Source organism: Bubalus bubalis, chromosome 3 (assembly GCF_019923935.1).
Source record: "Bubalus bubalis isolate 160015118507 breed Murrah chromosome 3, NDDB_SH_1, whole genome shotgun sequence".
Classification (NCBI taxonomy): Eukaryota; Metazoa; Chordata; class Mammalia; order Artiodactyla; family Bovidae; genus Bubalus; species Bubalus bubalis.
This window is the reverse complement of record NC_059159.1, coordinates 145,290,369-145,318,075: the sequence shown is the minus strand read 5'-3', so window position 1 is coordinate 145,318,075 and position 27,707 is coordinate 145,290,369. Positions and strand designations below refer to the sequence as shown.

At 39.0% G+C, this 27,707-nt stretch overlaps 1 protein-coding gene across 1 annotated transcript; it reads left to right on the top strand.

The window, feature by feature from the left end:
* Nucleotides 1-129: 129 nt before the first annotated feature.
* On the top strand, nt 130-27,356 carry FAM240B (family with sequence similarity 240 member B). Its single transcript, XM_044938412.2, has 3 exons — nt 130-239; nt 17,469-17,614; nt 26,617-27,356. The coding sequence occupies exons 2-3, from the start codon at nt 17,472-17,474 to the stop codon at nt 26,708-26,710; spliced, it is 237 nt and encodes a 78-aa protein (XP_044794347.1). The 5' UTR covers nt 130-239; nt 17,469-17,471; the 3' UTR covers nt 26,711-27,356.
* The last annotated feature ends 351 nt before the right edge of the window (nt 27,357-27,707 follow it).

Here is a 27,707-nt window from a genome sequence, read left to right as displayed (position 1 = left end):
GCTACAATGTCCCTGGAAAGATACTGTCTAATTCTGCTACTAATTTGGTTCTGATGACCTTGAAAAACTGAGGGATTTCTGTGTAACTCCTCATATATAAAGGGCCGTAACAATGAGATTTCAGGGCAGCACCTGAAGTCTTCACAAATCAGAGCTAAGGATCCAGGAGTGGGACTGGGAGACTTGCCCTCTGTTGTAACCCAGCAGGATATCAGTTCACCTGCAAATTCATCTTTAAGGTACAGTGTGTTCAGCTCTGTGTTGTCAGGTGTGGGAACAGCTTACCTCTGGAGCTGGGAGTTGAATCCCAATTCTTATACATGTGTTCTTTTTTGGCCACTTGGACTCATTTTTTTCACCCTCTTCTGCACCAGTTTGGAAATAGAGTTAGGCCAACAGAGTTTTTCTGTCTCTGATTTCTACGTGTCAGTTATGCATGAATTTCAAGTTAAAGAGTGTGAGAAAGCAGAAATTAGCTTTTTATCTGACTGAGCAAGGCTTTCTTAAGATTAAATAAAATACAGAATACATTTCATGTTGATTAATGGATAACTTAGTCCCAATGAAACATTGATTGTGAATGCCAGAAGCATGGAGGCTTCTCAGAAAGCTGAAGGTCAGGAGAATTAATCTTTAGTTGGGTTTTTCACTTGACTGAATTACCTGGAACTTGGGTAATTAAACTGTAGAAGTTTTTTTGTTTTAGTTTATATAATTCACCATTGCCTTGCCTCTCATAAGATGACATAAGTGCTTGAGCCTCAAACAAAATCAAAGGTCAATAAATGTTATTTGATTAAACTGATGTTTATTTAAAGGAAGTTCTGGTACTCTTTCAGTATAAGTTATTTAGCAAATTTACCAGTTTCCAAAGGAACTGTGACTTTCCCAAATTGGTATTGAGTTGCTGCAAATAAAACTAATTATTTTAATAGATATAAACTTTAGTAAAAAGTACTTTGCTGTGGAGAGGAAGAGGAACAGAACTGCTCATTTGGCAAAGAATAGTTCCCTTTTGCTACAGTGCCTTTTGTCTAATTGTTGATATTTTCCCTTCGCATATGTGCAAAGCAAACAGATATCCTCATTTGGAAGATATAAATTGAAATACAAAGCTCCTATAATGCTGAAAGTACAGATTATTCCCTTGAACTTAATACTAATGGATTTCCCTGACTATTAGAGGTAGAAGGGAAGCTTGGTGAACGTCTAAACCAAATAGCTCAATTCACGATGAGGTGACTGAAGTGAAGTGTCCTTGCCAAAATCTAAAAGGAAATTCAGTAAGCAAAGTGAATGAAACTCACAAATAAAAAGCATTTAAATATATATTTAAGAAATGAATATGTTAATCATAATACAGTTGGGATAACTAGAGACCACATATCATCAAAAGAAAAGAGGAAAAATAGAAAGCAATAATTGGCCATTTAGATTATCTACCTACTGTGAGAACTCTGAACATTTAAAAAAATTATCTCAAAATATGTGTCTTTCTGATTAGCATAAGAATGCAATTAAACTTGTTGAAATTTATGTTTGTTTAAATGATGAGTTCTTTTTATGTTTGAACACAATTGAATTTCTAAGTATATAAACATTCCAACACTCACATAACTGCAGAACAATATGGAATTATACTTTCAGCATTTAATAATACATAGCCTTTGACCTATAATTATACTTCTAGGAGTTTATGCTCCATATAAACTTGTGAACAAAATGAATAATTCACTCTATAATTTTTTTGTAATAGATCCAAATAGGAATTAACTTAATGTCCATCCATATGCTGCTGCTGCTGCTGCTGCTAAGTCACTTCAGTCGTGTCCGACTCTGTGCGACCCCATAGATGGCAGCCCACCAGGCTCCCCTGTCCCTGGGATTCTCTAGGCAAGAACACTGGAGTGGGTTGCCATTTTCTTCTCCAGTGCATGAAAGTGAAAAAATAAAGTGAAGTCGCTCAGTCGTGTCTGACTCCTAGCAACCCCATGGACTGCAGCCCACCAGACCCCTCCGTCCATGGGATTTTCTAGGCTGGAGTATAGGCTGGAGTGGGTTGCCATTGCCTTCTCCGGTCCATCCATATAAGCATGCTTAAATAAATTATAGCAAATCTATTAAAAATGCTGACCATAAAAACAGTACAGGCTGGAAAGGAAATATTTTTTAGAGTGAAAAATGAAAAATGGAGGACAGTGTATTTAGTATAGTTCTACCTGTGAAAAAACATGCACACGTGGTTTCATAAAAATGGAAATATACTTTAGACATCATTCACAGTGGATATCTTTGAAAAGTATATCTGGCAGCAGCAAGGAAAGAGAAGACTTTGAGTATTATATCCTTTTAGTACTTTTTGAAATGGTTTGCTGTGTACTACCATATTTTCATATTCTTCAAGGAGCATCTTTGCTAATAGTGTAAAATTTTGAAATTTGTTGATCAAATTATTTGGGGGTTTTTCTGACAAGAAATATTGAATAAATTATGGCATGCAATACTTTTCATACATATCCCCAAATATATGGATGGTCACAAGAAAGGGAAAAAAATTTAAACGGACCTACAATACTCAGAGAGAAAAAGGAGAGCAAATGTTTCCTTAAGTCTCCATATTTTGGTTTCAAATGTGTTATCTCCATCAATATCACCACGAAGTGTGCCAAATGTGTTTATTCTCCTTGTCATCCCTGCTCATTGTTTTCTCCTCACACTCCAATCTTCCTGACTTTTTCTGTTTAGACACAGCTGCCTCTCTTACATCTCTTGATTTTCGAATGAATTATGTTTTATTAATCACAATGATCCAGTTTATTTAGAAACCATCATCTATGGTGCAAAAATGTGAGTAACAACCATCTTGATTTTTATTCTCCCTCAACAGAGCAATAAAGATGATTAAGGAGGTTTGTTCCAGATATTCCATTTTCTAAAAGAAAAAAAATGTTTCTGGACACAACTATATTGAGAAATCAGACTCTGGTTGAAATCAGACTCTAATGCCCACTCTTTTAAAGAAGATGCTCAGTTCATATTTTGTTCAGAAAAAAGTAACATTGATTAGTGACAGTCAAATAGCCAATGGGCTAGAATTTGCTGGGGTGGGGTTGGTGACGATGGGGGAGAACAATATTTTAGTCAGATTTTCTATTTTAGCTACCTTACCACTTACCTTTAAAGCTTTTTCAAAAAATATAAAATTTGCTAGAGGAGCTATCACTTATAACTCAAAATTCATTGGAGAATTTTGGCTTATCAGATGAGTGATATCATCATGAGGAAATCACAGGCATTCTGCCCATTGGACAGGTAAGTTTATGATGCACTGAGTGAAGGGTGCTGTATTAAGCAAGGTACTTGGCCTACAGTGTTTAGAGTACAGTTAATGGGACAAGGGAATGGAGTTGGGACCTGTCTCTTGGTCCCAACACAGCCAGGCATAGAGGTTCTCTGTGCTTCAATGGAGTTGGGCAAATGCAGACCCAGGGTTTCTCTGTGATGGGCAGGATGGGCTTTATAGCTCCCCAGTTCCCTTTCAACCCCAATCAGATGACTAGACATCAATGGAGCAGCAATCTAGATGTGGCCAATGTAAACCTACAGTGGTTAGCAATGATCACAAAGGTGCAGGAGGCCAAATTGTTTGCTTTCGCTTTGCAGTTTTTAATTTTAACTCTACATGTGCTGAGTGTATATTTCTCCCTAGAGAAGGGAACGGCAACCCACTCTAGTATTCTTGCCTTGAGAATTCCATGGACAGAGGTGCCTGGGGTCTACAGTCCATGGGGTTGCAAAGAGTCAGATACAGTTAAGTGACTCACACACTAAGGCATAGCTACATAGCCCATGGAGAACTCCGTGGTTTTTCCCATTAGACCATGTAGGACTCAAAAACTGGTGACCAAAGAGCCAAATCTGGCCAACAGACATGTTCAGATATTTACACAATGCTTAAAATGTCTTAAATTGACTATCAACATTTTAAAATAAGGAGATTACATATTTTTAAAACAGAGTTTTCAGCTTCACTTGAAAAACTTTTGGCAGCTCTGGGACCAGGCACTGCTGGCAAAAGTCAGTTAGAGCTAAGTGACAGTGTCTCCTTTAAATGGGCCATGTATTCTAGAATTTGTTACAGAGCTGTCTAAACAAACCTGGATCTGCAGGCTTCTGAGTCTGTAGCCCTTGATTTGTAGGCAATCAGCATTTGCTGTTGTTGTTTAGTCACTAAGTTACATCCAACTCTTTGCAACCCCCATGGACTGCAGCACACCAGGCTCCTCTGTCCTCCACTATCTCCCAGAATTTGCTCAAATTCATGTCTGTTGAGTCAGTGATGCTATCTAACCATCTCTTCCTCTGCTGCCCTCTTCTCCTTTTGCCTTCAGTTTCCCCAGCATCAGGGTCTTTTCCCTCATTCACAATCAGTATTACAAATATAAATAGACAACCCAGGATTTTATTAAGCACCACTGTAGTTGGGTGCTGAATGCTTATCACAGCAGTTTTTTCAATGGTAAACTTACTAATCTTGCAGAAGTATATATTGTTCCATTTTACAGATGAAAAAACAGACTTGGTTCAAGTAACTTGCCCAAGTGGAATGTAGAGATGCCCTAATTCGTAGTTCAGGGTTCTTTCCATGACTCAGGTTAGGCTGTGCTCTTGAAGGGGTTAATTCTAAACTCATTGAAAATGCTCCTCTGAGAGAGAAGGACCCATAATTCACAACTGTCAATAGTGTCAGGAAAATGCATCTGCTTAATATAAACCCTTTTTTTAGATTTTTATTTTGAAACCATTTTAGATTTAGACGAAGTTGTGAATCTGTCACCCAGTTTTCTCTAATATTAACATCGTACATAATCAGGTACAGTTACCAAAACTATATAATAAAAATTGGTACAATAAAATTAACTGCAGATTTTGTTTTGATTCCTCCAATTTTTCCACTAATGTTTTTTTTTTCCTGTTTCAGGATCCAATCCAAAACACTACATTGTATTCATGTAATTTAGATGAGATATATGTATATATGTGTGTGTGTGTAAATATATATCCTTAGTTTCCTCCAGTCTGTAACAGTTTTTCAGTCTTTCCTTATCTTTTGTGACCTTAACATTTTTAATGGGAAGTGGTCAGGTATTTTGTAGAGTGTTCCTGAATTTGATTTGTCTGCAGTTTTCTTGTGACTAGACGGAGAACTGTCTGGAGTTAAGGAAAGTATACCACAGAGATGATGTGCCCCTCTGTCTTATATAAGAGGACATGTGATATCAACACTGCTTATTACTAGGGATGTGAACCTTGTTCATATGGCTAAGGATGCTATTTATTTCTCTACTGTAAATTTACTATTTTCTCCTCAGTCACCAAGTCATCCAAAACTCAAGGGTAGTGGAATTCAGCTTCATTCTCAGGTTGGGGGTGAGTAATCAACAATTTATCGGAGAAGGCAATGGCACCCCACTCCAGTACTCTTGCCTGGAAAATCCCATGGATGGAGGAGTCTGGAAGGCTGCAGTCCATGGGGTCGCTGAGGGTCGAACATGACTGAGCGACTTCACTTTCACTTTTCACTTTCATGCATTGGAGAAGGAAATGGCAACCCACTCCAGTGTTCTTGCCTGGAGAATCCCAGGGATGGGGAAGCCTGGTGGGCTGCCGTCTATGGGGTCACACAGAGTCGGACACGACTGAAGTGACTTAGCAATAGCAATAGCAATCAACAATTTATGGTTATAAGTTAAAATTACCACAATAATTACTAAATTTTTGGAGCGGTTTTTTGAGGCTATACAAATACCCTGTTTCTTAAAGTTTCCTCCACTAATTTTATCATTCATCAAAGGATTCCACCTGAGGTAGCTATGTGGTATTCTTATGGTGATATTTCAATCCCCCTCATTCCTTCTACATTTATTCATTGGAATTCTTCTAAAAGGGATGATTTTCCCTTCTATCCCATTTATTTATTTCACTAATTTATATGAGGTTCATCCTTTGGGTTATAACTAATATCATGTTATTTATTTTGTTGCTCAAATTGTTCCCAGTTTTGGATATTGGGAGCTCTTTCAAGTTGGTCTCCCATCTTTCTGCAATTCCCTTCACTTTTTAAAAGACTTTTCTTACTTTTTGGCATTACAAAATGCTCAGTAGCAGGGATTTTAATAGGTAACATGTGTCGAAGGTTTATTTACCAGAGGTCAGTGCTCTGCATACGAAGTTGGCAAGGCAGTGTGGTAAACGTGAGAGAAGTAAGGTGAGTGAGTAAGGGAAAGTCGCTCAGTCGTGTCCGACTCTTTGAGACCCCAGTGGCAATTTTTCTCTTGAAAGAAAGAGAGCAGTAATTTTTAGTTTTTTAACATCTTATTTGGAAAAAAAAGTCAAGATTGTGAAATGTTACAAGAATAGTTTTGATCTAGTTACCAAGCCTCCCAGTCTAAGCCCACAGAGACACAGGGCTTCTCAGGATTGAGAGCATAGGTTGGACCTAGGTGAGTCCGACCAATGCCCTTGCAGAGAATAATTATATTCTCTGATGACAGAAACTAAGTAGTCTTTATTTTTTCTAGGGTAGGTGAACTTTTCCCTAAATGAGTGAGGAAAGTGGTTCAAATTGTGGGAGGTGATGGCAGGACTTTTGGATCAGACAGCATAGGTTCAATGCTCAGCACCAGTGTTTACTGGTTCTGTGATTTGAACAAAAACTTAAACCTTCTAAACCTGTTTTTTTGCCTGATAACAGGAAATAAGATCTACTTCCTAGGGCTATTTATATAATTAAATCAGATAATTTTCCAGATCTCATTAGCAACTGCAACGCATGATTCATCACCTGCTGCTACTTCTGTGTGATGTCAAAATCTGATGAATGAACAGACCAGGGACCATGAAATCCACAGGTCAGGGGTAGATTCATGACTTAACCCCGTTGTTAACTCTGTGGCTGGGGGTAAGTCACTAAACTTCTTAGACTTACTTTCTTATCCACAAATACAGAAATAATAAAACCTACCACAATATTTTGTGGGTTAAATGAGACAACATTTGGTACTGTACTTGATGCAGATGGATAATCTGAATATAGATGAAAATGATGAGGATGTTTTCCCATGAGCCAGTTATTATGTTAAGTATTTTAGATCTAATCTCATTTAATTATCAGAACAATCTTTCTTGGTATGAGAACTTTAAGTTTTAGAATGGTTGTAGAAATTTCCCAGGGTTATATGGACTCAAGGCCACTTCTGTATTTAGTTAACTACTTGCCTAATAATTATTGGTATTCCTCCTGCATGACTTACTGTCATTCCAATTAAATCAGATAAGTCCCAGGGGAAACAAGAGGACTGAATTTTTATGAGCACATTCAATACAAGTGTTATTTTCTTATTAGTCTTCTCTTACTTAAAATCGTTAGCTATCTCAGAATTCACTTGTACCGTCCCAGGCAGCCTTTTATTTCACCTATGCCTTTTCTTAAGACCCAAATATCATCAGTTCAGCTCAGTTGCTCAGTTGTGTTTGACTCTTTGCGACCCCATGGACTGCAGCACGCCAGGCCTCTCTGTCCATCACCAACTCCATCGAGTCAGTGATGCCATCCAACCATCTCATCCTCTGTCGTCCCCTTCTCCTCCCACCTTCAATCTTTCCCAGCATCAGGGTCTTTTCAAATGAGTCAGCTCTTTGCATCAGGTGGCCAAAGTACTGGAATTCAGCTTCAGCATCAGTCCTTCCAATGAATATTCAGGACTGATCTCCTTTAGGATGGACTGGTTGGATCTCCTTGCAGTCCAAGGGACTCTCAAGGGTCTTCTCCAACACCACAGTTCAAAAGCATCAATTCTTTGGTAGTCAGCTTTCTTTGTAGTCCAACTCTCACATCCATACATGACTACTGGAAAAACCATAGCCTTGACTAGACGGACCTTTGTTGGCAAAGTAATGTCTCTGCTTTTTAATATGCTGTCTAGGTTGGTCATAACTTTTTTTCCAAGGAGCAAGTGTCTTTTAATTTCATGGCTGCAGTCACCATCTGCAGTGATTTTGGAACCCAGAAAAATAAAGTCAGCCACTGTTTCCACTGTTTCCCCATCTATTTGCCATGAAGTGATGGGACCAGATGCCATGATCTTAGCTTTCCGAATGTTGAGTTTTAAGCCAACTTTTTCACTCTCCTCTTTCACTTTCATCAAGAGGCTCTTTAGTTCTTCTTCACTTTCTACCATAAGGGTGGTGTCATCTGCATATCTGAGGTTATTGATATTTCTCCTGGCAATTTTGATTCCAGCTTGTGCTTCATCCATGGTGTATTCTGCATATAAGTCAAATAAGCAGGGTGACAATATAAAGCCTTGGTGTACTCCTTTCTCTATTTGGAACCAGTCTGTTGTTCCACGTCCAGTTCCAACTGTTGCTTCCTGACCTGCACACAGATTTCTCAAGAGGCAGGTCAGGTGGTCTGGTATTCCCATCTCTTTCAGAATTTTCCACAGTTGATTGTGATCCACACAGTCAGAGGCTTTGGCATAGTCAATAAAACAGAAGTAGATGTTTTTCTGGAACTCGCTTGCTTTTTAATTTCCAATACCAATGCATTTTATTCTATTGTTTATGTTAAAGAGGAGAATTATTTCTCTTTATCCATGTTTTTATCAACATTTGGAAAATGAAAAGATCAATACAGTAAACCTGATATATATTTTTAAAGGTTGGGAATCACTTATTCCTAAGAGTTTCTTATAAAAAAATAACTCTTATGTGAACATTTCCAGTTAGCTCAGTGGGTAAAGAATCTGACTGCAATACAGGAGATGAGAGTTCGATCTCTGGGTCAGGAAGATCCCCTGGAGGAGGAAATAGCAACCCCTCCTATAGGTAGAGGAGCCTGGGGGGCTACAGTCCATGGGGTCACAGCGTCAGATATGGCTGTGCACAGCACAACATGGCCATGATAGCTATTTAAATTTGCTGCTCCTGATTTTCGAGCCATTGGGGGTGGGGGAAACATAGCTATCTAGGTGTCAAGAAAAAGTAATTGTCTTATATTCTCCTCTGTCCATGGGATTTTCCAGGCAATAGTACTGGAGTGGATTGCCATTTCCTTCTCCAGGGGATCTTTCCGACCCAGGGATCAAACCCAGGTCTCCCACATTGTAGACAGACACTTAACCATCTGAGCCACCAGGGAAATCCTCTAGGTGTCAAGAAAAAGTAATTGTCTTATATTCTTAGAGAATCTCAGGATTGTTGTTGTTTCGTTGCTAGGTTCTGTCTGTTTTGTGACCCCATAGACTGTAGCCTGCCAGGCTCCTCTGTCCTTGGGATTTTTCAGGCAAGAATATTGAAATGAGTTGCCATTTTCTTATCCAGTGAGTCTTCCCAACCCAGGGATCAAACCCATGTCTCCTGCATTAGCAGGCAGATTCTTTACCACTGAGCTACTATGGAAACCCTACTGAGAATTTAAAAAGACTTTAAGAGCACACACATAGATTCATCTAAAGGGTCTATTCCTCTCTAATCTGCATACACCACGGGATGAAAGTAGCAAGTTGAAATATAAAAGGGATGAGGGTAAAGATCTAAATTTGGGTTTATTAAAAAAAATCAATTTCACAAGAACATAATGGAAACAACTGAGTTTGAAAATTTTCTCAGTAAAAGATAAGATCTTAATCCCAAAGATCTTTCAAAATGACTCAGGAGTTTTCAGCTACCTAATGAGTTTATGTGTCCGGACATTCCTTAGCATTTTTTATCCCTGTGACTATATAAGCAACACTGATCTGTCCCATAGTAGATTACAGTGGTTTTCCCTTCTTCCTGACTCCACTCAGAGAGCATCTTAGGAAAGTAATGCTTTTTCAGTCTCATTGGAGCCCCTACGGGGGCAGCACTACAGATGTAGTTGATGAGACATGTGAGGATGCAGAGAAAGTAACTATCAATGCTTAGGTTTCCCATTAGCCCTCCTAGGGAAAGCTGGACACTTTTAATTTTATATCCCCTGCCTCATTTTGATATTTTCCTAAAAAATGTTTTTCTAGAGTTACTGTTAATTCTGTTTCTTGAGACTAAAAATGAGAAGAGCTACTACCATGTTGCTTATAGCATGGTATATGATGCAATAGATATAAAACAAGTAAAAATAAAGGAGTACAGGTGGCATAGCTCATCTAAAATAAAATATATTTCCTTGAATGTACATTCTTACATGCTATCATGATCCTAAATGCTGAAGTTCACATTTTCCAGCAGTTTCTAGCAAAACAAGCAGATTGTGAAGTAACACGGGAGGATTGAGTCCACCTTGGCAGCGTAGCAACTGTCAGCTTTAGTGAGACAATCACTTCTTAAACATATTGGACATTATTTAGTGAATGGGATTATAAAATCTGACCACAAGGATCCCCACATATAGTATCCTACATGATGTGAAGGTGAAACATAACCAAGAACTTTTGCTAAAGTGCTCTCTGTACATTGTCCAGCTCTGGGCCTTGAACAAACACGGAAGCATCTTATCCCTTAAGTATAAGGCTTTCCAGTTCTGACAGCTCATCCACAGAGATAAATAAACCTTAAACAATCTGAGCCAAGAAAGAGTAAAACATTTAATACCATTTATAAAGTAAAGAGGTGCTCAGTCACTCAGCCGTGTACAACTCTTTGCAACCCCATGGACTGTAGCCTGCCAGAACTCCTCTGTCCATGGAGTTTCCCAGGCAAGAATACTGGAGTGGGTTGCCATTTCCTACTCCAGGGGTTCTTCCTGACCCAGGGATTGAACTTATGTCTCCTGCATTGGCAGGAGGATTCTTTACCACCGAGCCGCCTGGGAATCCCTAAAGTGAAGATGATAACAGCTTATTTAGGTGATGGTTCAAATTCATTAACATTTTTTGATCTTTTACCAGGGATAGGGCAATAGACTGTGAGCTCCCTGAGGGCAGGCATGTGTTGTGTTGGTAGATGAACATTTGGGGGAATGAATGGCAGTGTATTAGGTGATTTTCTCTACATTACCACAACTAATCTCTAGTTTATGGATAATGAAACTGCGGCTCAGAGCAGCCGAAGGAGTTATTGCCCAAAGTCATAGCAGTAACAACAGCTCTCTGTCCTCCTTCTTAGCTCCTTGGCCATCCTCTAGGTGTGGTGAATGGGGCCAGAACCAAATTTGTGTTTGGTAGGCCACCGTAGCTGTATGTTATCTAGTAAGTGAGGTGAGGGTTGGTGGGAAGTTTCAACCCCGTTGCTGCTGGGATGATAGCAAGAGCCACTCTGGCCAATGAGGATGGTGTTTGCACATTCAGGTTTGGAGGCAGGAAAGTGGCTGCTCAGAGAGACTGGCAGGAAGAAGGGAGACAAAGTGAAATAGTACAGGATGCCCTGCAGAGAGAGGCTGTGGAGGGGGTTTTGAGAAAAGGAAGAGAGATGTAAAGCTAAAGTCTTAGATAGAGAACACATCCCTTAAGAGAAACAACTAGGGAGCCGTCAGACAGCACGCAGTTGAAAACCCTCTTTTCTTCAGCAAGCCCAGTGTTCACCTCCATCTTGAATGTGATGTCTTGAAGCAGAGCATGTGCTCTGCAAATGACCATGTCTTTCCTGCTTCCTGTTGCTCAGGTCTAGTGGCTTCACTCCCCTAGGAGTAGAGGGAGCCTGGCTTGACCCCTGAGAATATCTGAGTTTGACCCTTTTTCAAGTCCTCCCAAATGTCACAGCCTCAGAAGTGCTTTCTGACACAAAGGGAACAGGAAGCAGTGCTAGCATGCATCAGATTCTTCAGAGCCTGCTGCTTGAATTCCCAAAGGCTCACCTTGACTTAATTTATTCCTTGGATGTGTAGATATCACCCTGCTTTCAGCTGTTTCTCTTAACCTAACTCTTAATTACACAACTGAAATGTTTTTTGAAATAAATCTTCAAATTGCACCTTTTTTTCTGAACGGAATGAATGTGAAATGACATGATGATGTGAGCAATCTATGTTCATGCATAGGCCTCTTTTTTAAAAATAAAAATCTCTTTAGAAAAAATATTCTAAATATCAAGAAAAGAAGGTAGTGAACAAACTATCCTTTTTCTGAATACTAGATACCTAATATAAACTTGAAATTTTGGGGGACATTTTGTAATAAAAGAATGTGTGAATAAATCTTGCATTACTTTTTATCTACTTTAGTTGCAAGTCTGCATTAAGACTTTCCTCCCAGGTAAAAGCAAGTGGTATTTTCTTATCTAGTGTTTATAGAGGCAGAAATCACATCAAGAAAGTAAGAGGCCTTAGATAGTATGAACTAAATTCATAGGAAACCTAATTGCACACATTCTATACTCTAATTCTATGAATGAAAATTTGATATGATATATACTTGTTAAAATCTGATATATACTTTTATTAACAACTCTTTTAATGTCAAATGACCAGGAATTTATCAGAAATATGTGCATTAAATCCTATAGCCAAGGACAGAAAACAAATGGGAAATACACCCTTATAAAACAGAACATGCTCCCATCAGGCTGCAGGATGGGCCTTGCTCTACTCTTAAGACTCAGGGTCAGAGAGAATCTGCAGAGACTCTAGGGTACAGCACCTTCCCTCATGCTCCTGGCACAGTTTTGTCTGAGTCATTTGTGACTACAGAAATGACCAGATGACTAGAAGATGGGTCTAGGAATAAAAATAGGAGTGGATTTGGAAAAAAACTTTATGGAATACTTAAAGCTGCCTTCAGTTCCAGAAAAATCAAGTTTCTTTCTACTTTAAGACATTTATACATCCCTCTAAGTGGGAAGGTCTTGCCACCTCTCTGGTACAGTGAGTGAGAGTGTTAGTCACTCAGTAGTGTCTGACTCTGTATGACCCCATGGACTGAAGCCTGCCAAACTCTTCTGTCCGTGGGATTCTCCAGGCAAGAATACTGGAGTGGGTTGCCATTCTCTTCTCCAGGGGATCTTCCTGACCCAGGGATCAAACCCAGGTCTGCTGCATTGCAGGCAGATTCTTTACCCTCTGAGTCACCAGGGAAGACTGACTGGTACAGGTGTCAGTCTACTATTATAAATATAAATAAAATATTCTTAATTATTCTGTATTTAAATATTATGTTTTATTAATAAATTGCATATTCTATAATATTAAATATTATAATTATATAAGTCTATATCATAAAATTATAATTATTCTATATTATTGCACTCATCTCACATGCTAGTAAAGTAACGCTCAAAATTCTCCAAGCCAGGCTTCAGCAATATGTGAACCATGAACTTCCTGATGTTCAAGCTGGTTTTAGAAAAGGCAGAGGAACCAGAGATCAAATTGCCAGCATCCACTGGATCATGGAAAAAGCAAGAGAGTTCCAGAAAAACATCTATTTCTGCTTTATTGACTATGCCAAAGCCTTTGACTGTGTGGATCACAATAAACTGTGGAAAATTCTGAAAGAGATGGGAATACCAGACCACCTGACCTGCCTCTTGAGAAATCTGTATGCAGGTCAGGAAGCAACAGCTAGAACTGGACATGGAACAACAGACTGGTTCCAAATAGGAAAAGGAGTATGTCAAAGCTGTATATTGTCACCCTGCTTATTTAGCTTCTATGCAGAGTACATCATGAGAAACTCTGGACTGGAAGAAACACAAGCTGGAATCAAGATTGCCGGGAGAAATATCAATCACCTCAGATATGCAGAGGACACCACCCTTATGGCAGAAAGTGAAGAGGAACTAAAAAGCCTCTTGATGAAAGTGAAAGTGGAGAGTGAAAAAGTTGGCTTAAAGCTCAACATTCAGAAAACAAAGATCATGGCATCCGGTCCCATCACTTCATGGGAAATAGATGGGGAAACAGTGGAAACAGTGTCAGACTTTATTTTTTTGGGTTCCAAAATCACTGCAGATGGTGACTGCAGCCATGAAATTAAGACACTTACTCCTTGGAAGGAAAGTTATGTCCAACCTAGATAGCATTGTCAACAAAGTTCCATCTAGTCAAGGCTATGGTTTTTCCTGTGGTCATGTATGGATATAAGAGTTGGACTGTGAAGAAGGCTGAGCACCCAAGAATTGATGCTTTTGAACTGTGGTGTTGGAGAAGACTCTTGAGAGTCCCTTGGACTGCAAGGAGATCCAACCAGTCCATTCTGAAGGAGATCAGCCCTGGGATTTCTTTGGAAGGAATGATGCTGAAGCTGAAACTCCAGTACTTTGGCCACCTCATGTGAAGAGTTGAGTCATTGGAAAAGACTCTGATGCTGGGAGGAATTGGGGGCAGGAGGAGAAGGGGACGACAGGATGAGATGGCTGGATGGCATCACTGACTCGATGGACGTGAGTCTGAGTGAACTCCGGTAGTTGGTGATGGACAGGGAGGCTTGGTGTGCTGCAATTCATGGGGTCACAAAGAGTCAGACACGACTGAGCAACTGAACTCAACTGAACTGAACTGAACTGATAAATGCTATATAATAAATGGATTACTTATTCCCTGAAACTTTTTCTAAACTTCTCTCTCACTCTCAATCCTCTGGGCTGCCCACCTAGGCAATTCAGCTTGCATGGGATCACTGGCACTCTGTAGTGAGGGAGTGAAGGTCAAGGTCCTTTCTAATCTCCAGCTGGAGACACAGCTTTTCTGAGTAGGCACTCACCAGTAAGTAGAAAAGGATTTGTTTTACAGTCTTTGAATCTACTTGCCCCCAAAAGCCACTAAGATGAAAAATGAGCAAAGTTTAGGTAAAAAGTAAATGTTTTTTAGTATTAAACATGTATACTTTCATGGGACATACACACATATGCTACATGAACTTGCTCTGGATATGCTCAGATCCAAAATAGTCAACATTTCTTGCGATGAGGATTAATAGAAATAGAGGGTATACACTTTTAAGATGGACAGACCAAGATCTAAATTTCTGCTCTTTCAGTTATGTTCAGTTATGAGGCTATAGGCAAATTCTGTCTTTCAGTTTCTCCATCTGAAACATGAATTCAGAATTGATTCTGAACTCATGGTTCAGATGGAGAAACTTAGAGAGTTTAAGACATTTATACATCCCTCTGTCTGAACTGTTGTGAGGATCAAATGGGACAATGTGTAAGAAATGCCTATTATATACGATATGCTCAATAAATGGTAGTTGTTCAGTCGCTCAGTCCTGTCCAACTCTTTGCAACCCCATGAACTGCAGCATGCCAGGATTCCCTGTCTTTCACCATCTCCCAGATCTTGCTCATACTCATGTCCATTGAGTCAGTGATGCCATCCACCATCTCATCCTCTGTTGTCCCCTTCTCCTCCCACCTTCAATCTTTCCCAGTATCAGGGTCTTTTCTAAATGAGTTGGCTCTTCGCATCAGTTGGCCAAAATATTGAAGCTTCAGCTTCAGCATCAGTCCTTCCAGTGAATATTCAGGGTTGATTTCCTTTAGGACTGACTGGTTTGATCTTGCAGTCCAAGGGGCTCTCAAGAGTCTTCTCCAACACCACAGTTCAAAAGCATCAATTCTTTGGCACTCAGCCTTCTTCATGGTTCTACTCTCATACATGATTACTGAAAAAACCATAGCTTTGACTATATGGACCTTTTTTGCCAAAGTAATGTCTCTGCTTTTTAATATCTTTAATATCTGCTTTTTAATATTTTTAATTAATGTCTGTGCTGTTTAGGTTGGTCATAGGTTTTCTTCCAAGGAGCATACATCTTTTAATTTCATGGTTGCAGTCACCATGAGCAGTGATTTTAGAGCCCAAGAAAATAAAGTCTGTCACTGTTTCCATTGTTTTCCCATCTCTTTGCCATGAAGTGATGTGACCGGATGTCATGATCTTAGTTTTTTTAATGTTGAGCTTTAAAACAGCTTTTTCACTCTCCTCTTTCACCTTCATCAAGAGGCTCTTTAGTTCCTCTTCAATTTCTGCCATAAGGGTGGTATCATCTGCATATCTGTGATTATTAATATTTCTCCCAGCAATCTTGATTTCAGCTTGTGCTTCATCCAGCCCAGCATTTCACATGATGTGCTCTGCATATATGTTAAATATGCAGGGTGACAATATATGCCTTGACGTACTCCTTTCCCAATTTTGAACCAATCTGTTGTTCCATGTCTGATTCTAACTGTTGCTTCTTGACTTGCATACAGGTTTCACAGGAGGCAGATAAGGTGGTCTGGTATTCTGATCTCTTTAAGAATTTTTCACAGTTTGTTGTGATCCACACAGTCAAAGGCTTTAGCATAGTCAATGAAGCGGAAGTAGGTGTTTTCCTGAAATTCTGTTGCTTTTTCTATGATCCAACAGATGTTGGCAATTTGATCTCTGGGTTCCCTTGTCTTTTCTAAATACAGCTTGAACTGAAAGTTCTCAGTTTGTATACTATTGAAATCTAGCTTGGAGAATTTTGAACACTACCTTGCTATTGTATGTGAAATGAGTACAATTTTGTGGTAATTTGAACATTATTTAGTATTGTCCTTCTTTGGGATTGGAATGAAAACTGACTTTTTCCAGTCTGTTGGCCACTGCTGAGTTTTCCAAATTTGTGGCATGTTGAGTGCAGCACTTTAACAGCATCATCTTTTAGGATTTGAAATAGCTCAGCTGGAATTCCATCACTTTTATTAGCTTTGTTCATGGTAATGCTTCCTAAAGCCCACTTGATTTCACATCCCACAATGTCTGGCTCTAGGTGAGTGATCACACTATGGTGGTTATCTGGGTCATTAAGAACTTTTTTTGTATAGTTCTGTGTATTCGTGCCAACTCTTCTTAATCTCTCCTGCTTCTGTTAGGTCCTTACCATTCTGTGCTTTATTGTGACCATCTTTGCATGAAGTGTTCCTTTGATATCTGTAAATGGTAGATGGTATTTTTATTCTGTGAGGAAGGATGGAAAGAGCATAACATTTGTTGGGTGCCTGCTATTTGCCATGCATTGCATCTAGAGTTTTGCACATACCATCTCAATCTACACACACACACACACACACACAGAGTTGGGAAATAACTGTTAAAGGATAATTTTTTAAGTTAAAATCATGACTCTCACAAATATGAGATGAACTAGTATCAAATTTTTTACTTTATTTAATGACAAAATTAGTAAGATACTAAAACTGATTTAAGGGGAATTTAAAAAACCCCACATATTTAGGCAATCAGGGCTTCGCTGGTGGACCAGATGGTAAAGAATCTGCCTGCCGTGCAGGAGACCTGAGTTCTATCTCTGGGTTGGGAAGATCCCCTGGAGAAGGGAATGGCTACCCAGTCCAGTATTCTTGCCTGGATAATTCCATGGGCAGAGGAGCCTGGAGGGCTATAATCCATGAGGTCACAAAATCTGTAAATAGCAGTGTATGGATTCAAACATCTTTCATCATTCCAAAATTAGAGTGGCTTTATTTTAAGTACTTGGATTTGTTTTTCTTTTTATTTTTAGAGGATGAACAATCAATACATTCGTCGAGAAGTCTTCTGCTGTGAAACCTGTCATGAGCTCAAAAGCTTCTGGGAGAAGGAAATTAGCAAACAGACCTGTTACCGGGAACTGGAGGAAGATCGCCAGGGAAGGAGTGCCCTGAGAAAGTATGTGAATTGTTTCTTCACTGTTTTTCAAGGGAGATTTCCCCAGAAATATACCAGATGTGAAGATGGAGAAGCTGAATTATTTTCATTACCCATGTGCTAATGATGCAAATGTTGGAAGCGATATTGTTAGGCCAGTGCAGCCACAAATCAAAAGGAGAACAAGGCTTAGAAAGAAGGTGTTTATTATATTCACAGCTTTCAGTGAGAGTATCGCTGCATGCCATGCAGTGCCACAGGGGAAGCACCAGGTTTTGGCCAGGTGACAGAAGATGAAAGCAAGGGGAAAGTCTAAGCCAGAGCCTTTATTGGCATTTCCAAGGAAAAGACAAGTCAAGGCAGAGTAAACAGCTTAGGATTGGCTAGTTTGAATAATGCCCAGGGGTTTTGGGATTTATGGGTGGTCTCTAGTTGTCTGGTGCTTGTCCTGGCCCTGGGATGGTATAGGGCAGAAGAAATATGGCTTTATGTATGATAGAGAGATAAGGAGGTGTTAGGGGCCACAGACTCAGGATTGGTTGGCATGCAAAAGAAAGGGCTAGCCCTGGGAAGGGCAGCCTTTCTGTGGCCATTAAGCTTTCTAAGATGTCAAAATATCATAAAATATAGAAAATTACAGACATGATTTATTCATCTACTCATGCCACCATCTATATCAGGATTTCTCAACTTTTTAGCACTACTGACTTTTAGGGCCTTGTAATTCTTTGTTAGTGGAGTGGCTGTCCTGTGCTTTGTAAGAAGTTTAGCAGTATCCCTCAAAACATTAGATGCTGGTAGGATTCCCCTCCCCCATTGTGACAACCAAAATTATCTCCCAACATTGCCAAATGTCCCCTGGAGGACAGAGTCGCCCCTGATTGAGAACAAATGATATAGATATGAACAAGCTTTTTTTTGGTATAAACAAAATTGAGTTTCTGTTATTTATATCTTAATGAACTGAAAAAAATCTGTTCCTCACCCTGCCTCTGTTGCAATCCCCAGGACACAAGGTTACACTGAATTTCAGAGTTAGATCAACAGATGTGTAAAAGTGTGAAAGATTCCACCTTTGAGATCCTACATATTAAGATCTGGGGTGGGGAGGATAATGTGGTCTTCCCTTCACTGGCAGTTGAACTTGTTCTAGCTAAAACAGTCTGCTGAGAGGGGAACATTTATTTATGTGAGAAGACATGTGTCACATGTGTCAACGTTGCTCTGACTGAAATGGCCAGCACTTGCCCTCACGTGTGTAGTGCCTTGGAGCAGACGAATCAGCTCACCTTTTCAGGGACTGTCTGGGTTCTCCATCACTGAAATGGGAATAGCCCAGCCAAGCTGTCTGTTTGCTAAGATGCTTATTCACAAGTGTAATGGCATCTGTGTTCTGAGGGACAACGAGGCATGTGCCTCCATGTTTCTGAGTATGCTGAGCTAAAAACACATATAATTCACATGTATTGTGTTGTACCAACATTAACTTCTTAAAACCCTTCTTCTTCAGCTCCTAAGGGGAAATAGCCTCTCAGTACCCAGAGAAATCAAAACAAAATGTCAGAATATTTGTTTATATATTGCTAATGTAACCATACAGTTTGAAACTTTGTCCTAGAATAATTATTTTCCAGCGTACACTTGACCAGACCAATGAATAGCATAAACACTTGGGTTCCTATTTCAGCCCCCTGGGTTATGACTTTCCAAAATGCATATATGTAGGTGACAAACAAACATATAACACCAACACTATAAAAAAAATTTTACCCTCCATTTAAAAAAGTGGCAAATTCAAGCCACTGTGCAATCAAGAAATGTTCTAAATGAACGGAAGAAGACAAAAATCTAAAAAAAAAAAAAAAATCTCAAAAATTTTCACTGATGCCAGAGCCAATAATGCCTTCTGTTCCCCAGCTGAGCTAACCAGCAAGACCCTGTGCCAAATCTGGGTAGAGTGGAAACAGGTGTTTTACCATGGACATGCTTATTAGTACACGCCTATGGGTTCACTGATGGGGAGGAATGCAGCCAGAGCTGCAGAAATCCAATTACCCTGGCAACACATGTGAGTTGAAGAGGTCCCGGCGATGAGATCACAAGTCAAAGTGGGTGGTCTCAGAACTAGAAATCCTCTTACTCTCTCTGAGTCTGGCTAAAAAGAAGCAACACAGTGGGTGTCAGTCCCCTGGAGAAGTAGAAAACGGGTTTGAAATAACCGTTGAGGCAATCTGAGAGAAGTCAAGCGTACTGTGGGAATAATGAACAAATCTCCTGGTGTGCTGGGACAGTCCAGGTGTATGTATATCATTTTGTTATCATCATGTATTATGTTCCCTTTTATTTTCCAAAGAATCTCAATTTAGATGATAACTTACATGAACATCTAAGTCTAAATAACCAGGCTGAAACTATATTTGAGTAACTGTATAATACTTATATGAAAAAAATAATGTTTTAATGCAATAAGTATGACCTTCAAAATTCTTATTCAGAATTTAGCAGAACTCACAATGTCAGTATACATTAAATCTGGTTGACTTGTGTGATGAGAGGGGTTTATTAGTCCTCACCCCAAGACCATTCACCTTCCTCTGTTTTGATTCCTGCTTATCAGTTATGTCAACTATGCTGTGGTTTGGGGTTCTTCCTATCCAATCATTTTTTCCTTCCCCACCCCACCCCCCAGCCCCTGCTCTATTTTCCATAGGTAATTCCTTCAATTATGCTTCTTGGAGGACCCAAACCAACACATTTATTTGGGCCTAGCAAGCACGTGATAGAAAAACACTAATTATGTGCCCAACTGATCTCTGATTCTTAGGATTCTGGTTTAAGATTCACCACCCCCCTTCACCAAATCCTGCTTTCTAGTCAAAACCCATACTAATCAAGCAGAATTTGTATTCCTAGATATTAATTACAACTCCTCCACAAATCAGATGAATCTAGAACAATAAATAGTAAGTATTATTTGGTCTCCATTTGAAAAGGGAGGTCAATATTTCTAAGCTTAAGGGAAAAAAATTTCTCTTCAAGCTTTAATATCTGTTTAATTACTCTTCTACTGTATCTGACTCTGTATACCAATTTTTAAGTATTATCTTTTTCATATTGACCTTTCTTACTACAGACTAAAAGGTCCATATACACACTTCCATTCACCAAATTACTGAGAGCACAAAGATAGAGAAGCAGCACAGTAATGAAAGATAGTGACCAGAAAGGGGCAGTTAACAGTACAAATACTCATAAAACAGGATTTAATGGGGATTTAGGTGGATAGTGGCATCTATCATCCATCTGGTAATATATAGTGATATAGCTATTATAAAAAAGTGAATAAATGTGTCATAAACCCCAGATTCCTAAATTCTGTTCCTATAATAAATTAATCATTCCAAATGTGTTCATTTGGGTCCTCCAAGAAGCAGAGGGCAAGATGAAGTTAGATGAGCATGAGATTTATTGGGGGAAGCTCCTGTGAAAGAAAAATGGGAAGCAAGTTATGGTGTGCTGGTAAATATTTAACAACTACTTCTCTGTGGAGTATATACATATATATATATATATATACACTCAACATTCAGAAAACTAAGATCATGACATCTGGTCCCATCACTTCATGGCAAATAGATGGGGAAACAATGGAAACAGTGACAGACTTTATTTTTTTGAGCTCCGAAATCACTGCAGATGGTGACTGCAGACATGAAATTAAAAGACACTTGCTCCTTGGAAGAAAAGTTATGACCAACCTAGACAGCATATTAAAAAGCAGAGACATCACTTTGCCAACAAAGGTCCATCTAGTCAAAGCTTTGGTTTTTCCAGTAGTCATGTATGGATGTGAGAGTTAGACTATGAAGAAAGGTGAGCACCGAAGAATTGATGCTTTTGAACTATGGTGTTGGAGAAGACTCTTTAGAGTCTCTTGGACAACAAGGAGTTCCAATCAGTCCACCCTAAAGGAAATCAGTCCTGAATATTCATTGGAAGAACTGATGCTGAAGCTGAAACTCCAATACTTTGGCCACCCGACGCGAAGAACTGACTCATTTGAAAAGACCCTGATGGTGGGAATGGTTGAAGGCAGGAGGAGAAGGGGACGACAGAGGATGAGATGGTTGGATGGTGTCTCTGACTCAATGGACATGAGTTTGAGTAAGCTTCAGGAGTTGGTGATGGACAGGGAAGCCTTGCGTGCTGCAGTTATGGGGTCGCAAAGAGTTGGACACGACTGAGCGACTGAACTGAACTGAACTGATATATATACACATATATGTACATAAGTTTATTATAAATTTTACTGATATAAAGATGTGTAACACAAATCTTTACAAATCATAAGAAAATATACAATGCTTTTTATTACACATTTAATATAGCCAATGGATTCTCATAGCATCTTTCTATTGGCTTTTGCTAACCTTTGTGTCTATAGTCCACCTGTGATTGCAATTCAGCTATGATTTGATGAAATCAGACAAACAATAAATGCTTAATATTTTCAGCTTTGTGGGTCATATGCTCTTGTGTTGCAACTATTCTATTCTGCTTCTGTGTGAAAGTAGTCACAGACAGTATGTCAACAAATGGGCAGGGCTATATTCTGATAAAAGTTTGCCCAAAACAGGCAATTGGCCAGCTGGATCTCTGAGCAACACATTTTCATGCTCGCCACACAAAGGAAAAGTTAAAGCCCCTTTAATTAATGATGAACCTACATGATACTGGGGCTTCGCAGGTGGCACAGTGGTAAAGAATCTGCTTGCCAATGCAGAAGATGCCAGAGACACAGTTTCAATCCCTGGGTTGGGGAGATCCTTTTGATAAGGAAATGGCAACCCTCTCCAGGGGATCTTCCTGATCCAGGAATCGAACTGGGGTCTCCTGCATTGCAGGTGGATTCTTTACCAACTGAGTTACCAGGGAAGTCCATGTGTAAGGTATGTGCCCACTAATAGAAAAGCATCAGTTACAAGTTTTATCTCCCCTTTCAAACTGGAAAGTTATATCTTTGTGTCATTCATTCTATTTAAAGTTGAAGCAGAATGAGAATGATAACCAATGTCTTTACAGTATTCAATTCTCTCAATATTTCAACTTTCCATCCTTGGTTGCTAATGTGCTTAAGCAACAACTACCACCAAACAACAGGCCAACATTCCAAATTCTTTGCATTCTCTCTTGAGCCCATAATTGAGCAGACTTTTAAGTAAGAAGTTTCCTGGAGACAGTTTGGTAATAGATGCCTAGAGCTTTCAAAATATTTATACCCTCAGACTTCCCTGGTGGTCCAATGGTTAAGAATCTCCCTGACAATGCAGAGGACCATGGGTTCGATCCCTGGCCTGGGAAGATTTCACAAGCCTAAGGGCAACGACAGCCCATATGCCACAAATACTGAGCCCACACCCTACGACTATGGAAGCCTGCACACCTTAGAGTCCATGCTCTGCAACAAGAGAGGCCACTGCAGTGAGAAGCCATGCACTGGGACTAGACAGTAGCCCCTCCTAGACACAGCTAGAGAAAGCCTGAGCACAGCAATGAAGACCCAGTGCAGTCAAAAATAAAAATAAATTTTAAAAAAATTACACCCTCTCGTTATTCACCTCTGGGAATCTCTTCAATGAAAGTAGACTAGTATACAGAAAGAGTATTACATATTATCGTATTCATTTTAGGGTTATTTACAAGACTGTAAAATAAAGCTGAATCCAAGTTTTCTTTATTCTTTATTATATATTCTAATTAATCCATAATAATCATGCACTGCTTTAGCATTGTTATGAGTTGTGCCTCCCACCCTGAAAATTTGTATGTGGAAGTCCTAACCCCCAGACCTACCTCAGAACGTGACTGTATTTGGAGATAGCGCCTTTAGAAAAGATGAGAGTTAAAATGAGACCTTTTATGATAGGTCTCAGTCCAATCTAAGTGTTGTCCTGATACGAAGAGGAGGTTTGATACACAAAGGGACACCAAGAATGCACAAACACAGAGAAAAGGATGGATTAAGGAGGCCACCTGCATGCAAAGGAAAGAGGCCTTGGGAGAAATCAAACCTGCTGACACCTCCATCTCGAGCTCCCATCCTCTAAAACTATGAGACAATAAATGTCTGTTTTTTGTTTTTTTTTTTTAATGTCTGTTGTTTAAGCCAACCAGTCTGTGTTATTTTTTTTTATGGCTGCCCTCATAAATGAATACAAGCATTTATCCAACTTAAGAAACTAACCAAGTGTATACCTTGGAAAACCAGTGTCCTTCTCAGTTAGGCTCCTTGACATGCTCTCCAGAGAAAATAGCCATCAACAATTTCTTATATATGTCTCCCCAAAACTTTAGTTTTAATAAGTAAATAAATATGTGTGCTATATTTCTATACAAAATGGGACCTATACAATCTTCACTCTTCGGCAACTTCCTTTTTTAACTTACTCTTGGAAGTTTTTCTATAAACATTTTCAGTTCTTAAATGTTTTCTGCTGTAATGATGTGACAATTTAACCAATCACCTTGAAGGACGTTTAGGTTGTTTTTCATTTGGGGACTTTGCAATCAATGTTGCAATAAGAATACTTACACATACGTTTTTCATACATGGATAATATTATGGGATAAGTTCATAGAAATGAAGATGTTATGTCAAAGGATGAATGTTTAAAATATTGATAACTATTGCCCTCTTGTCTTGCAAAGAGGTTGTTTTAGTTTAAACTTCCACTCAAGTGTGGGAATGCCAAATTTTACTGTTACTCATACTGTGTGTTGTCAAACTCTTAATCACTTTTAATCTAACAGGTGAAAATGGCATCTCACTGTTTCAAACTGAATTTAATTAATTATAAGTGTGGTTGAGATCTTTTCATATGCATAGGAACTAGCTGGATTTTTTTTCTAAGGAAACTATATTTGTATACATATAGCCTGTGCCTGGTAGATTATAGACTTTCTTCTTCTTAATTGACTTATAAGCCTGCATTTCTTTTCTTTTTGTCTACAGATCTTTGAGTCTAGCAAATGCTCAGAATCATGTAATCACCACAGTCAAGATATAGAATAATTCCATCACTCTGAAAAAAATCCCCTATGCTTCTGCTTTGAGTCAACCTCTGTACCAATTTCCAGTCCATAACAACCACTGATCTGTTCTACCTTACTATAGTTTTGCCTTTTCCAGAATGTCATAAATGAATTATACAGTACTAATCTTTTACGTCTGGTTCTTTTCATTTAGCACAATGTACTTAGGATTTCTTCTTCTTGTGTGTATCAATTGTGTGTATCCATTCCTTCTCATTGATGAGTACTTTTCTATGGTAGGACTGTATCATAACTTGGTGATCCACTCCCCCACTGAATTACATTTAGGTTATTTCCAGGTTTTGATGACTATAAATAAAGTGCTATAAACATTCACATACAGATTTCTGTGTGAACATAAATTTCTATTTCTCTTGAGTAAACTCTCAGGATTGAGATTACTGGGTCATATGGTTAACATACGGTTAATTGTGTAAGAAACTGTTTTACAAACTGACTGCACCATTTTGCATTTTAATAATAATGTAAGAGAATTCTGGTTACTCAGCATGTTGACTAATGCTTGGTTTGAGTTTTGTTGTGAAGGTTTTTTTGGTTTGGTGGGTGAAGGTTGAATTTTAGTTTTGCCAGGGGAGGTGGAGAGTGACAGAGTTGGCTTTGTTTTTGTTTTGATCATTCTGTCAAGTGAGTGATACCTCTTCGTGGTTTTAATTTGTATTTTCCTAATTATATTGAGCATCTTTTATCTGTTTATTTGCCACTCATCCTAATTATGTTGAGCATGTCTTGTGAGTTTATTTGCCACTCATATAGCTTCTTTAGAAAAATGGCTGTTCAAATATTTTATCCATTATATTATTTTCTTATTATTGAGTTTGAAATATTATACTTTCTAGAAACAAGTCTTTTATCAGACATGTTATGTGCAAATATTGTTAATGGCTTATCTTTTATTCTCTTCACAGTATCTTTCACAGGGTAAATGTTTTAATTTTGATAAAGTCCCAAATTTTCTCTTCTTTTATGAATCATGCTTTTTTGTGGTGTATATAAGAATTTTTTCCTGATCACAAGATCATGAAGATATTATTTTTTGGCTTTTTTGTTGAAGCCTTAGTCTTATTTACCTTCAAGTCTATGATCCATTTTTAGTTAATTTTGCATAAGATGTGGAGTGTGGGTCAAGGGCCATATTTTTTTTTTTTTAATATGGATGTATAATGTTCCAGTACCATTTTTTTTAAAGCTATCCTCCGTGCCAGGTGGCCCAGTGGTAAAGAACTTGCCTGCCAATGCAGGAGGTGTGAGTTTGATCCCTGGGTTGGGAAGATCCCTTGGAGGAGGAAATGACAACCCACTCCAGTATTCTTGCTGGGAAAATCCCATGGACAGAGGAGCCTGGTGGGCCACAGTCCATGGGGTCACAAAGAGGTGGACACAACTGAGCGACTGAGCATTCACACATCCTTCCTCCATTGAGTTGTCTTTGTCCCTGATCAAAAATCAGTTGTCTGTGTTTGTGTGTATTTATATCTATACTCTATTCTGTTCTATGATCTGTTTGTTCCTTCACTGATGTTACACTGTCTTGATGGTAGCTTTATATTAAGCCTCAAAATCACATAGTCTATATCCTCCAACTTTCTTCTACTTTAAAATTGTTTTGCTAATCAACTTCTTTTGCCTTTCCATATAAAATTTAGGATCAGCTTGTTGATAGCTACAGAAAAGTCCTGCTGGGATTTTGCTTGATATTACACTGAATCCACATATGGATTTCAGAAGAAGTAAATTTTGGAGAAAACTACACATTCATAGACTGTTCATTACTCTTATTAATTATTTTCTTCATTAATTTGTAAAAGCCAATTGTTTCTCTTAAAAATATTCTTCAGAAGAAAATAAACTTCACTGGACCAGCAGATGTGGAAACAAATGCAATAACCATGAATATTGTTTCTTCTCCTCAGGCTCAGAGAAGAATGGAAGCAGAGACTGGAGAAAAGGCTGAGGATGTTGGACAATCCTGATGGGAAGGAGAAGCAGGCAAACACTGTGGGCTGAGAGCTTCCTGCCTCATAGCCTTCAAAGATGACAAACCACCAAGGGCACTTTTCTAGGAGAAAAAACTAACACCCAAGTTATGTTGACTTACTAAGCAGGACGCTCTTTATTTGCTCTCCCATTTGTGAAGGGATTTACATGTGAAACCTCCCCTAGTGCTAATGGGACTCTTTATCCATCTCAATCCTCCCTGTCACAGAGGACAGGATGACCGCCAATGGGATGCGAAGCTTGGGGTATCTAATATAAAAATCTCTTGGAATTAGCACTTCCAAGTTTCAAAGATCCACGTAATGTAATTTATTTCCACATTTTCTTCTCATTTTGAAATCTGAATATTTTATCCAGGCTTACCAGGGGCAGTTACTGTTTGGGAACCTGGCTTCCCTAAGTATTCTGGAAAAACAGAGTCATTCAATCTTGTTTCCTGTCCCCACACCCTTTTTCTAAATGAAGACAGAAATGCTACTGCTAACAGAAAGAAAGCTAAAGAAAGAAAGAAATCATTCTTATAAAAAGAATAATTCTTAACATTATGGTTTGAAAATGAACTGAACTAAATTATTTTCTCCTCATACAAATTTTTATGAACTTTTAATTAGAAGCATGCAGTGAAAGCAAGAGAATGTTAATAAACTTGGTTGTTGTGCCCTAATGGTGTGTGCCCTGTGTTAACTCCCTCATGCCTGTCATGGTTAGTTCTCTGAAGCTCTAGCAAGTGTCAGTTCCAGCTGCCTTTAGACACATTTTGGAATTTAAAGTCACTTTCACTGAAGCCTCCTCTTGGGCCCAGACATGATCATGGACACAGATCAGGAGGGATTCTGTCAGTCACAGGCACTAGGGCTCCTCCACTCCTCTACCCAGGGATGCTTCACTGTGGACAGGAGCAGAGTGAGAAGGCCCAGCCAGCCAAAGAGCCCAAATGGCCAGAGGGACCCAGAGAATGACACGCACAGTGTTGGGGAGAGTATCACAGCACTCACAGATGCTATGT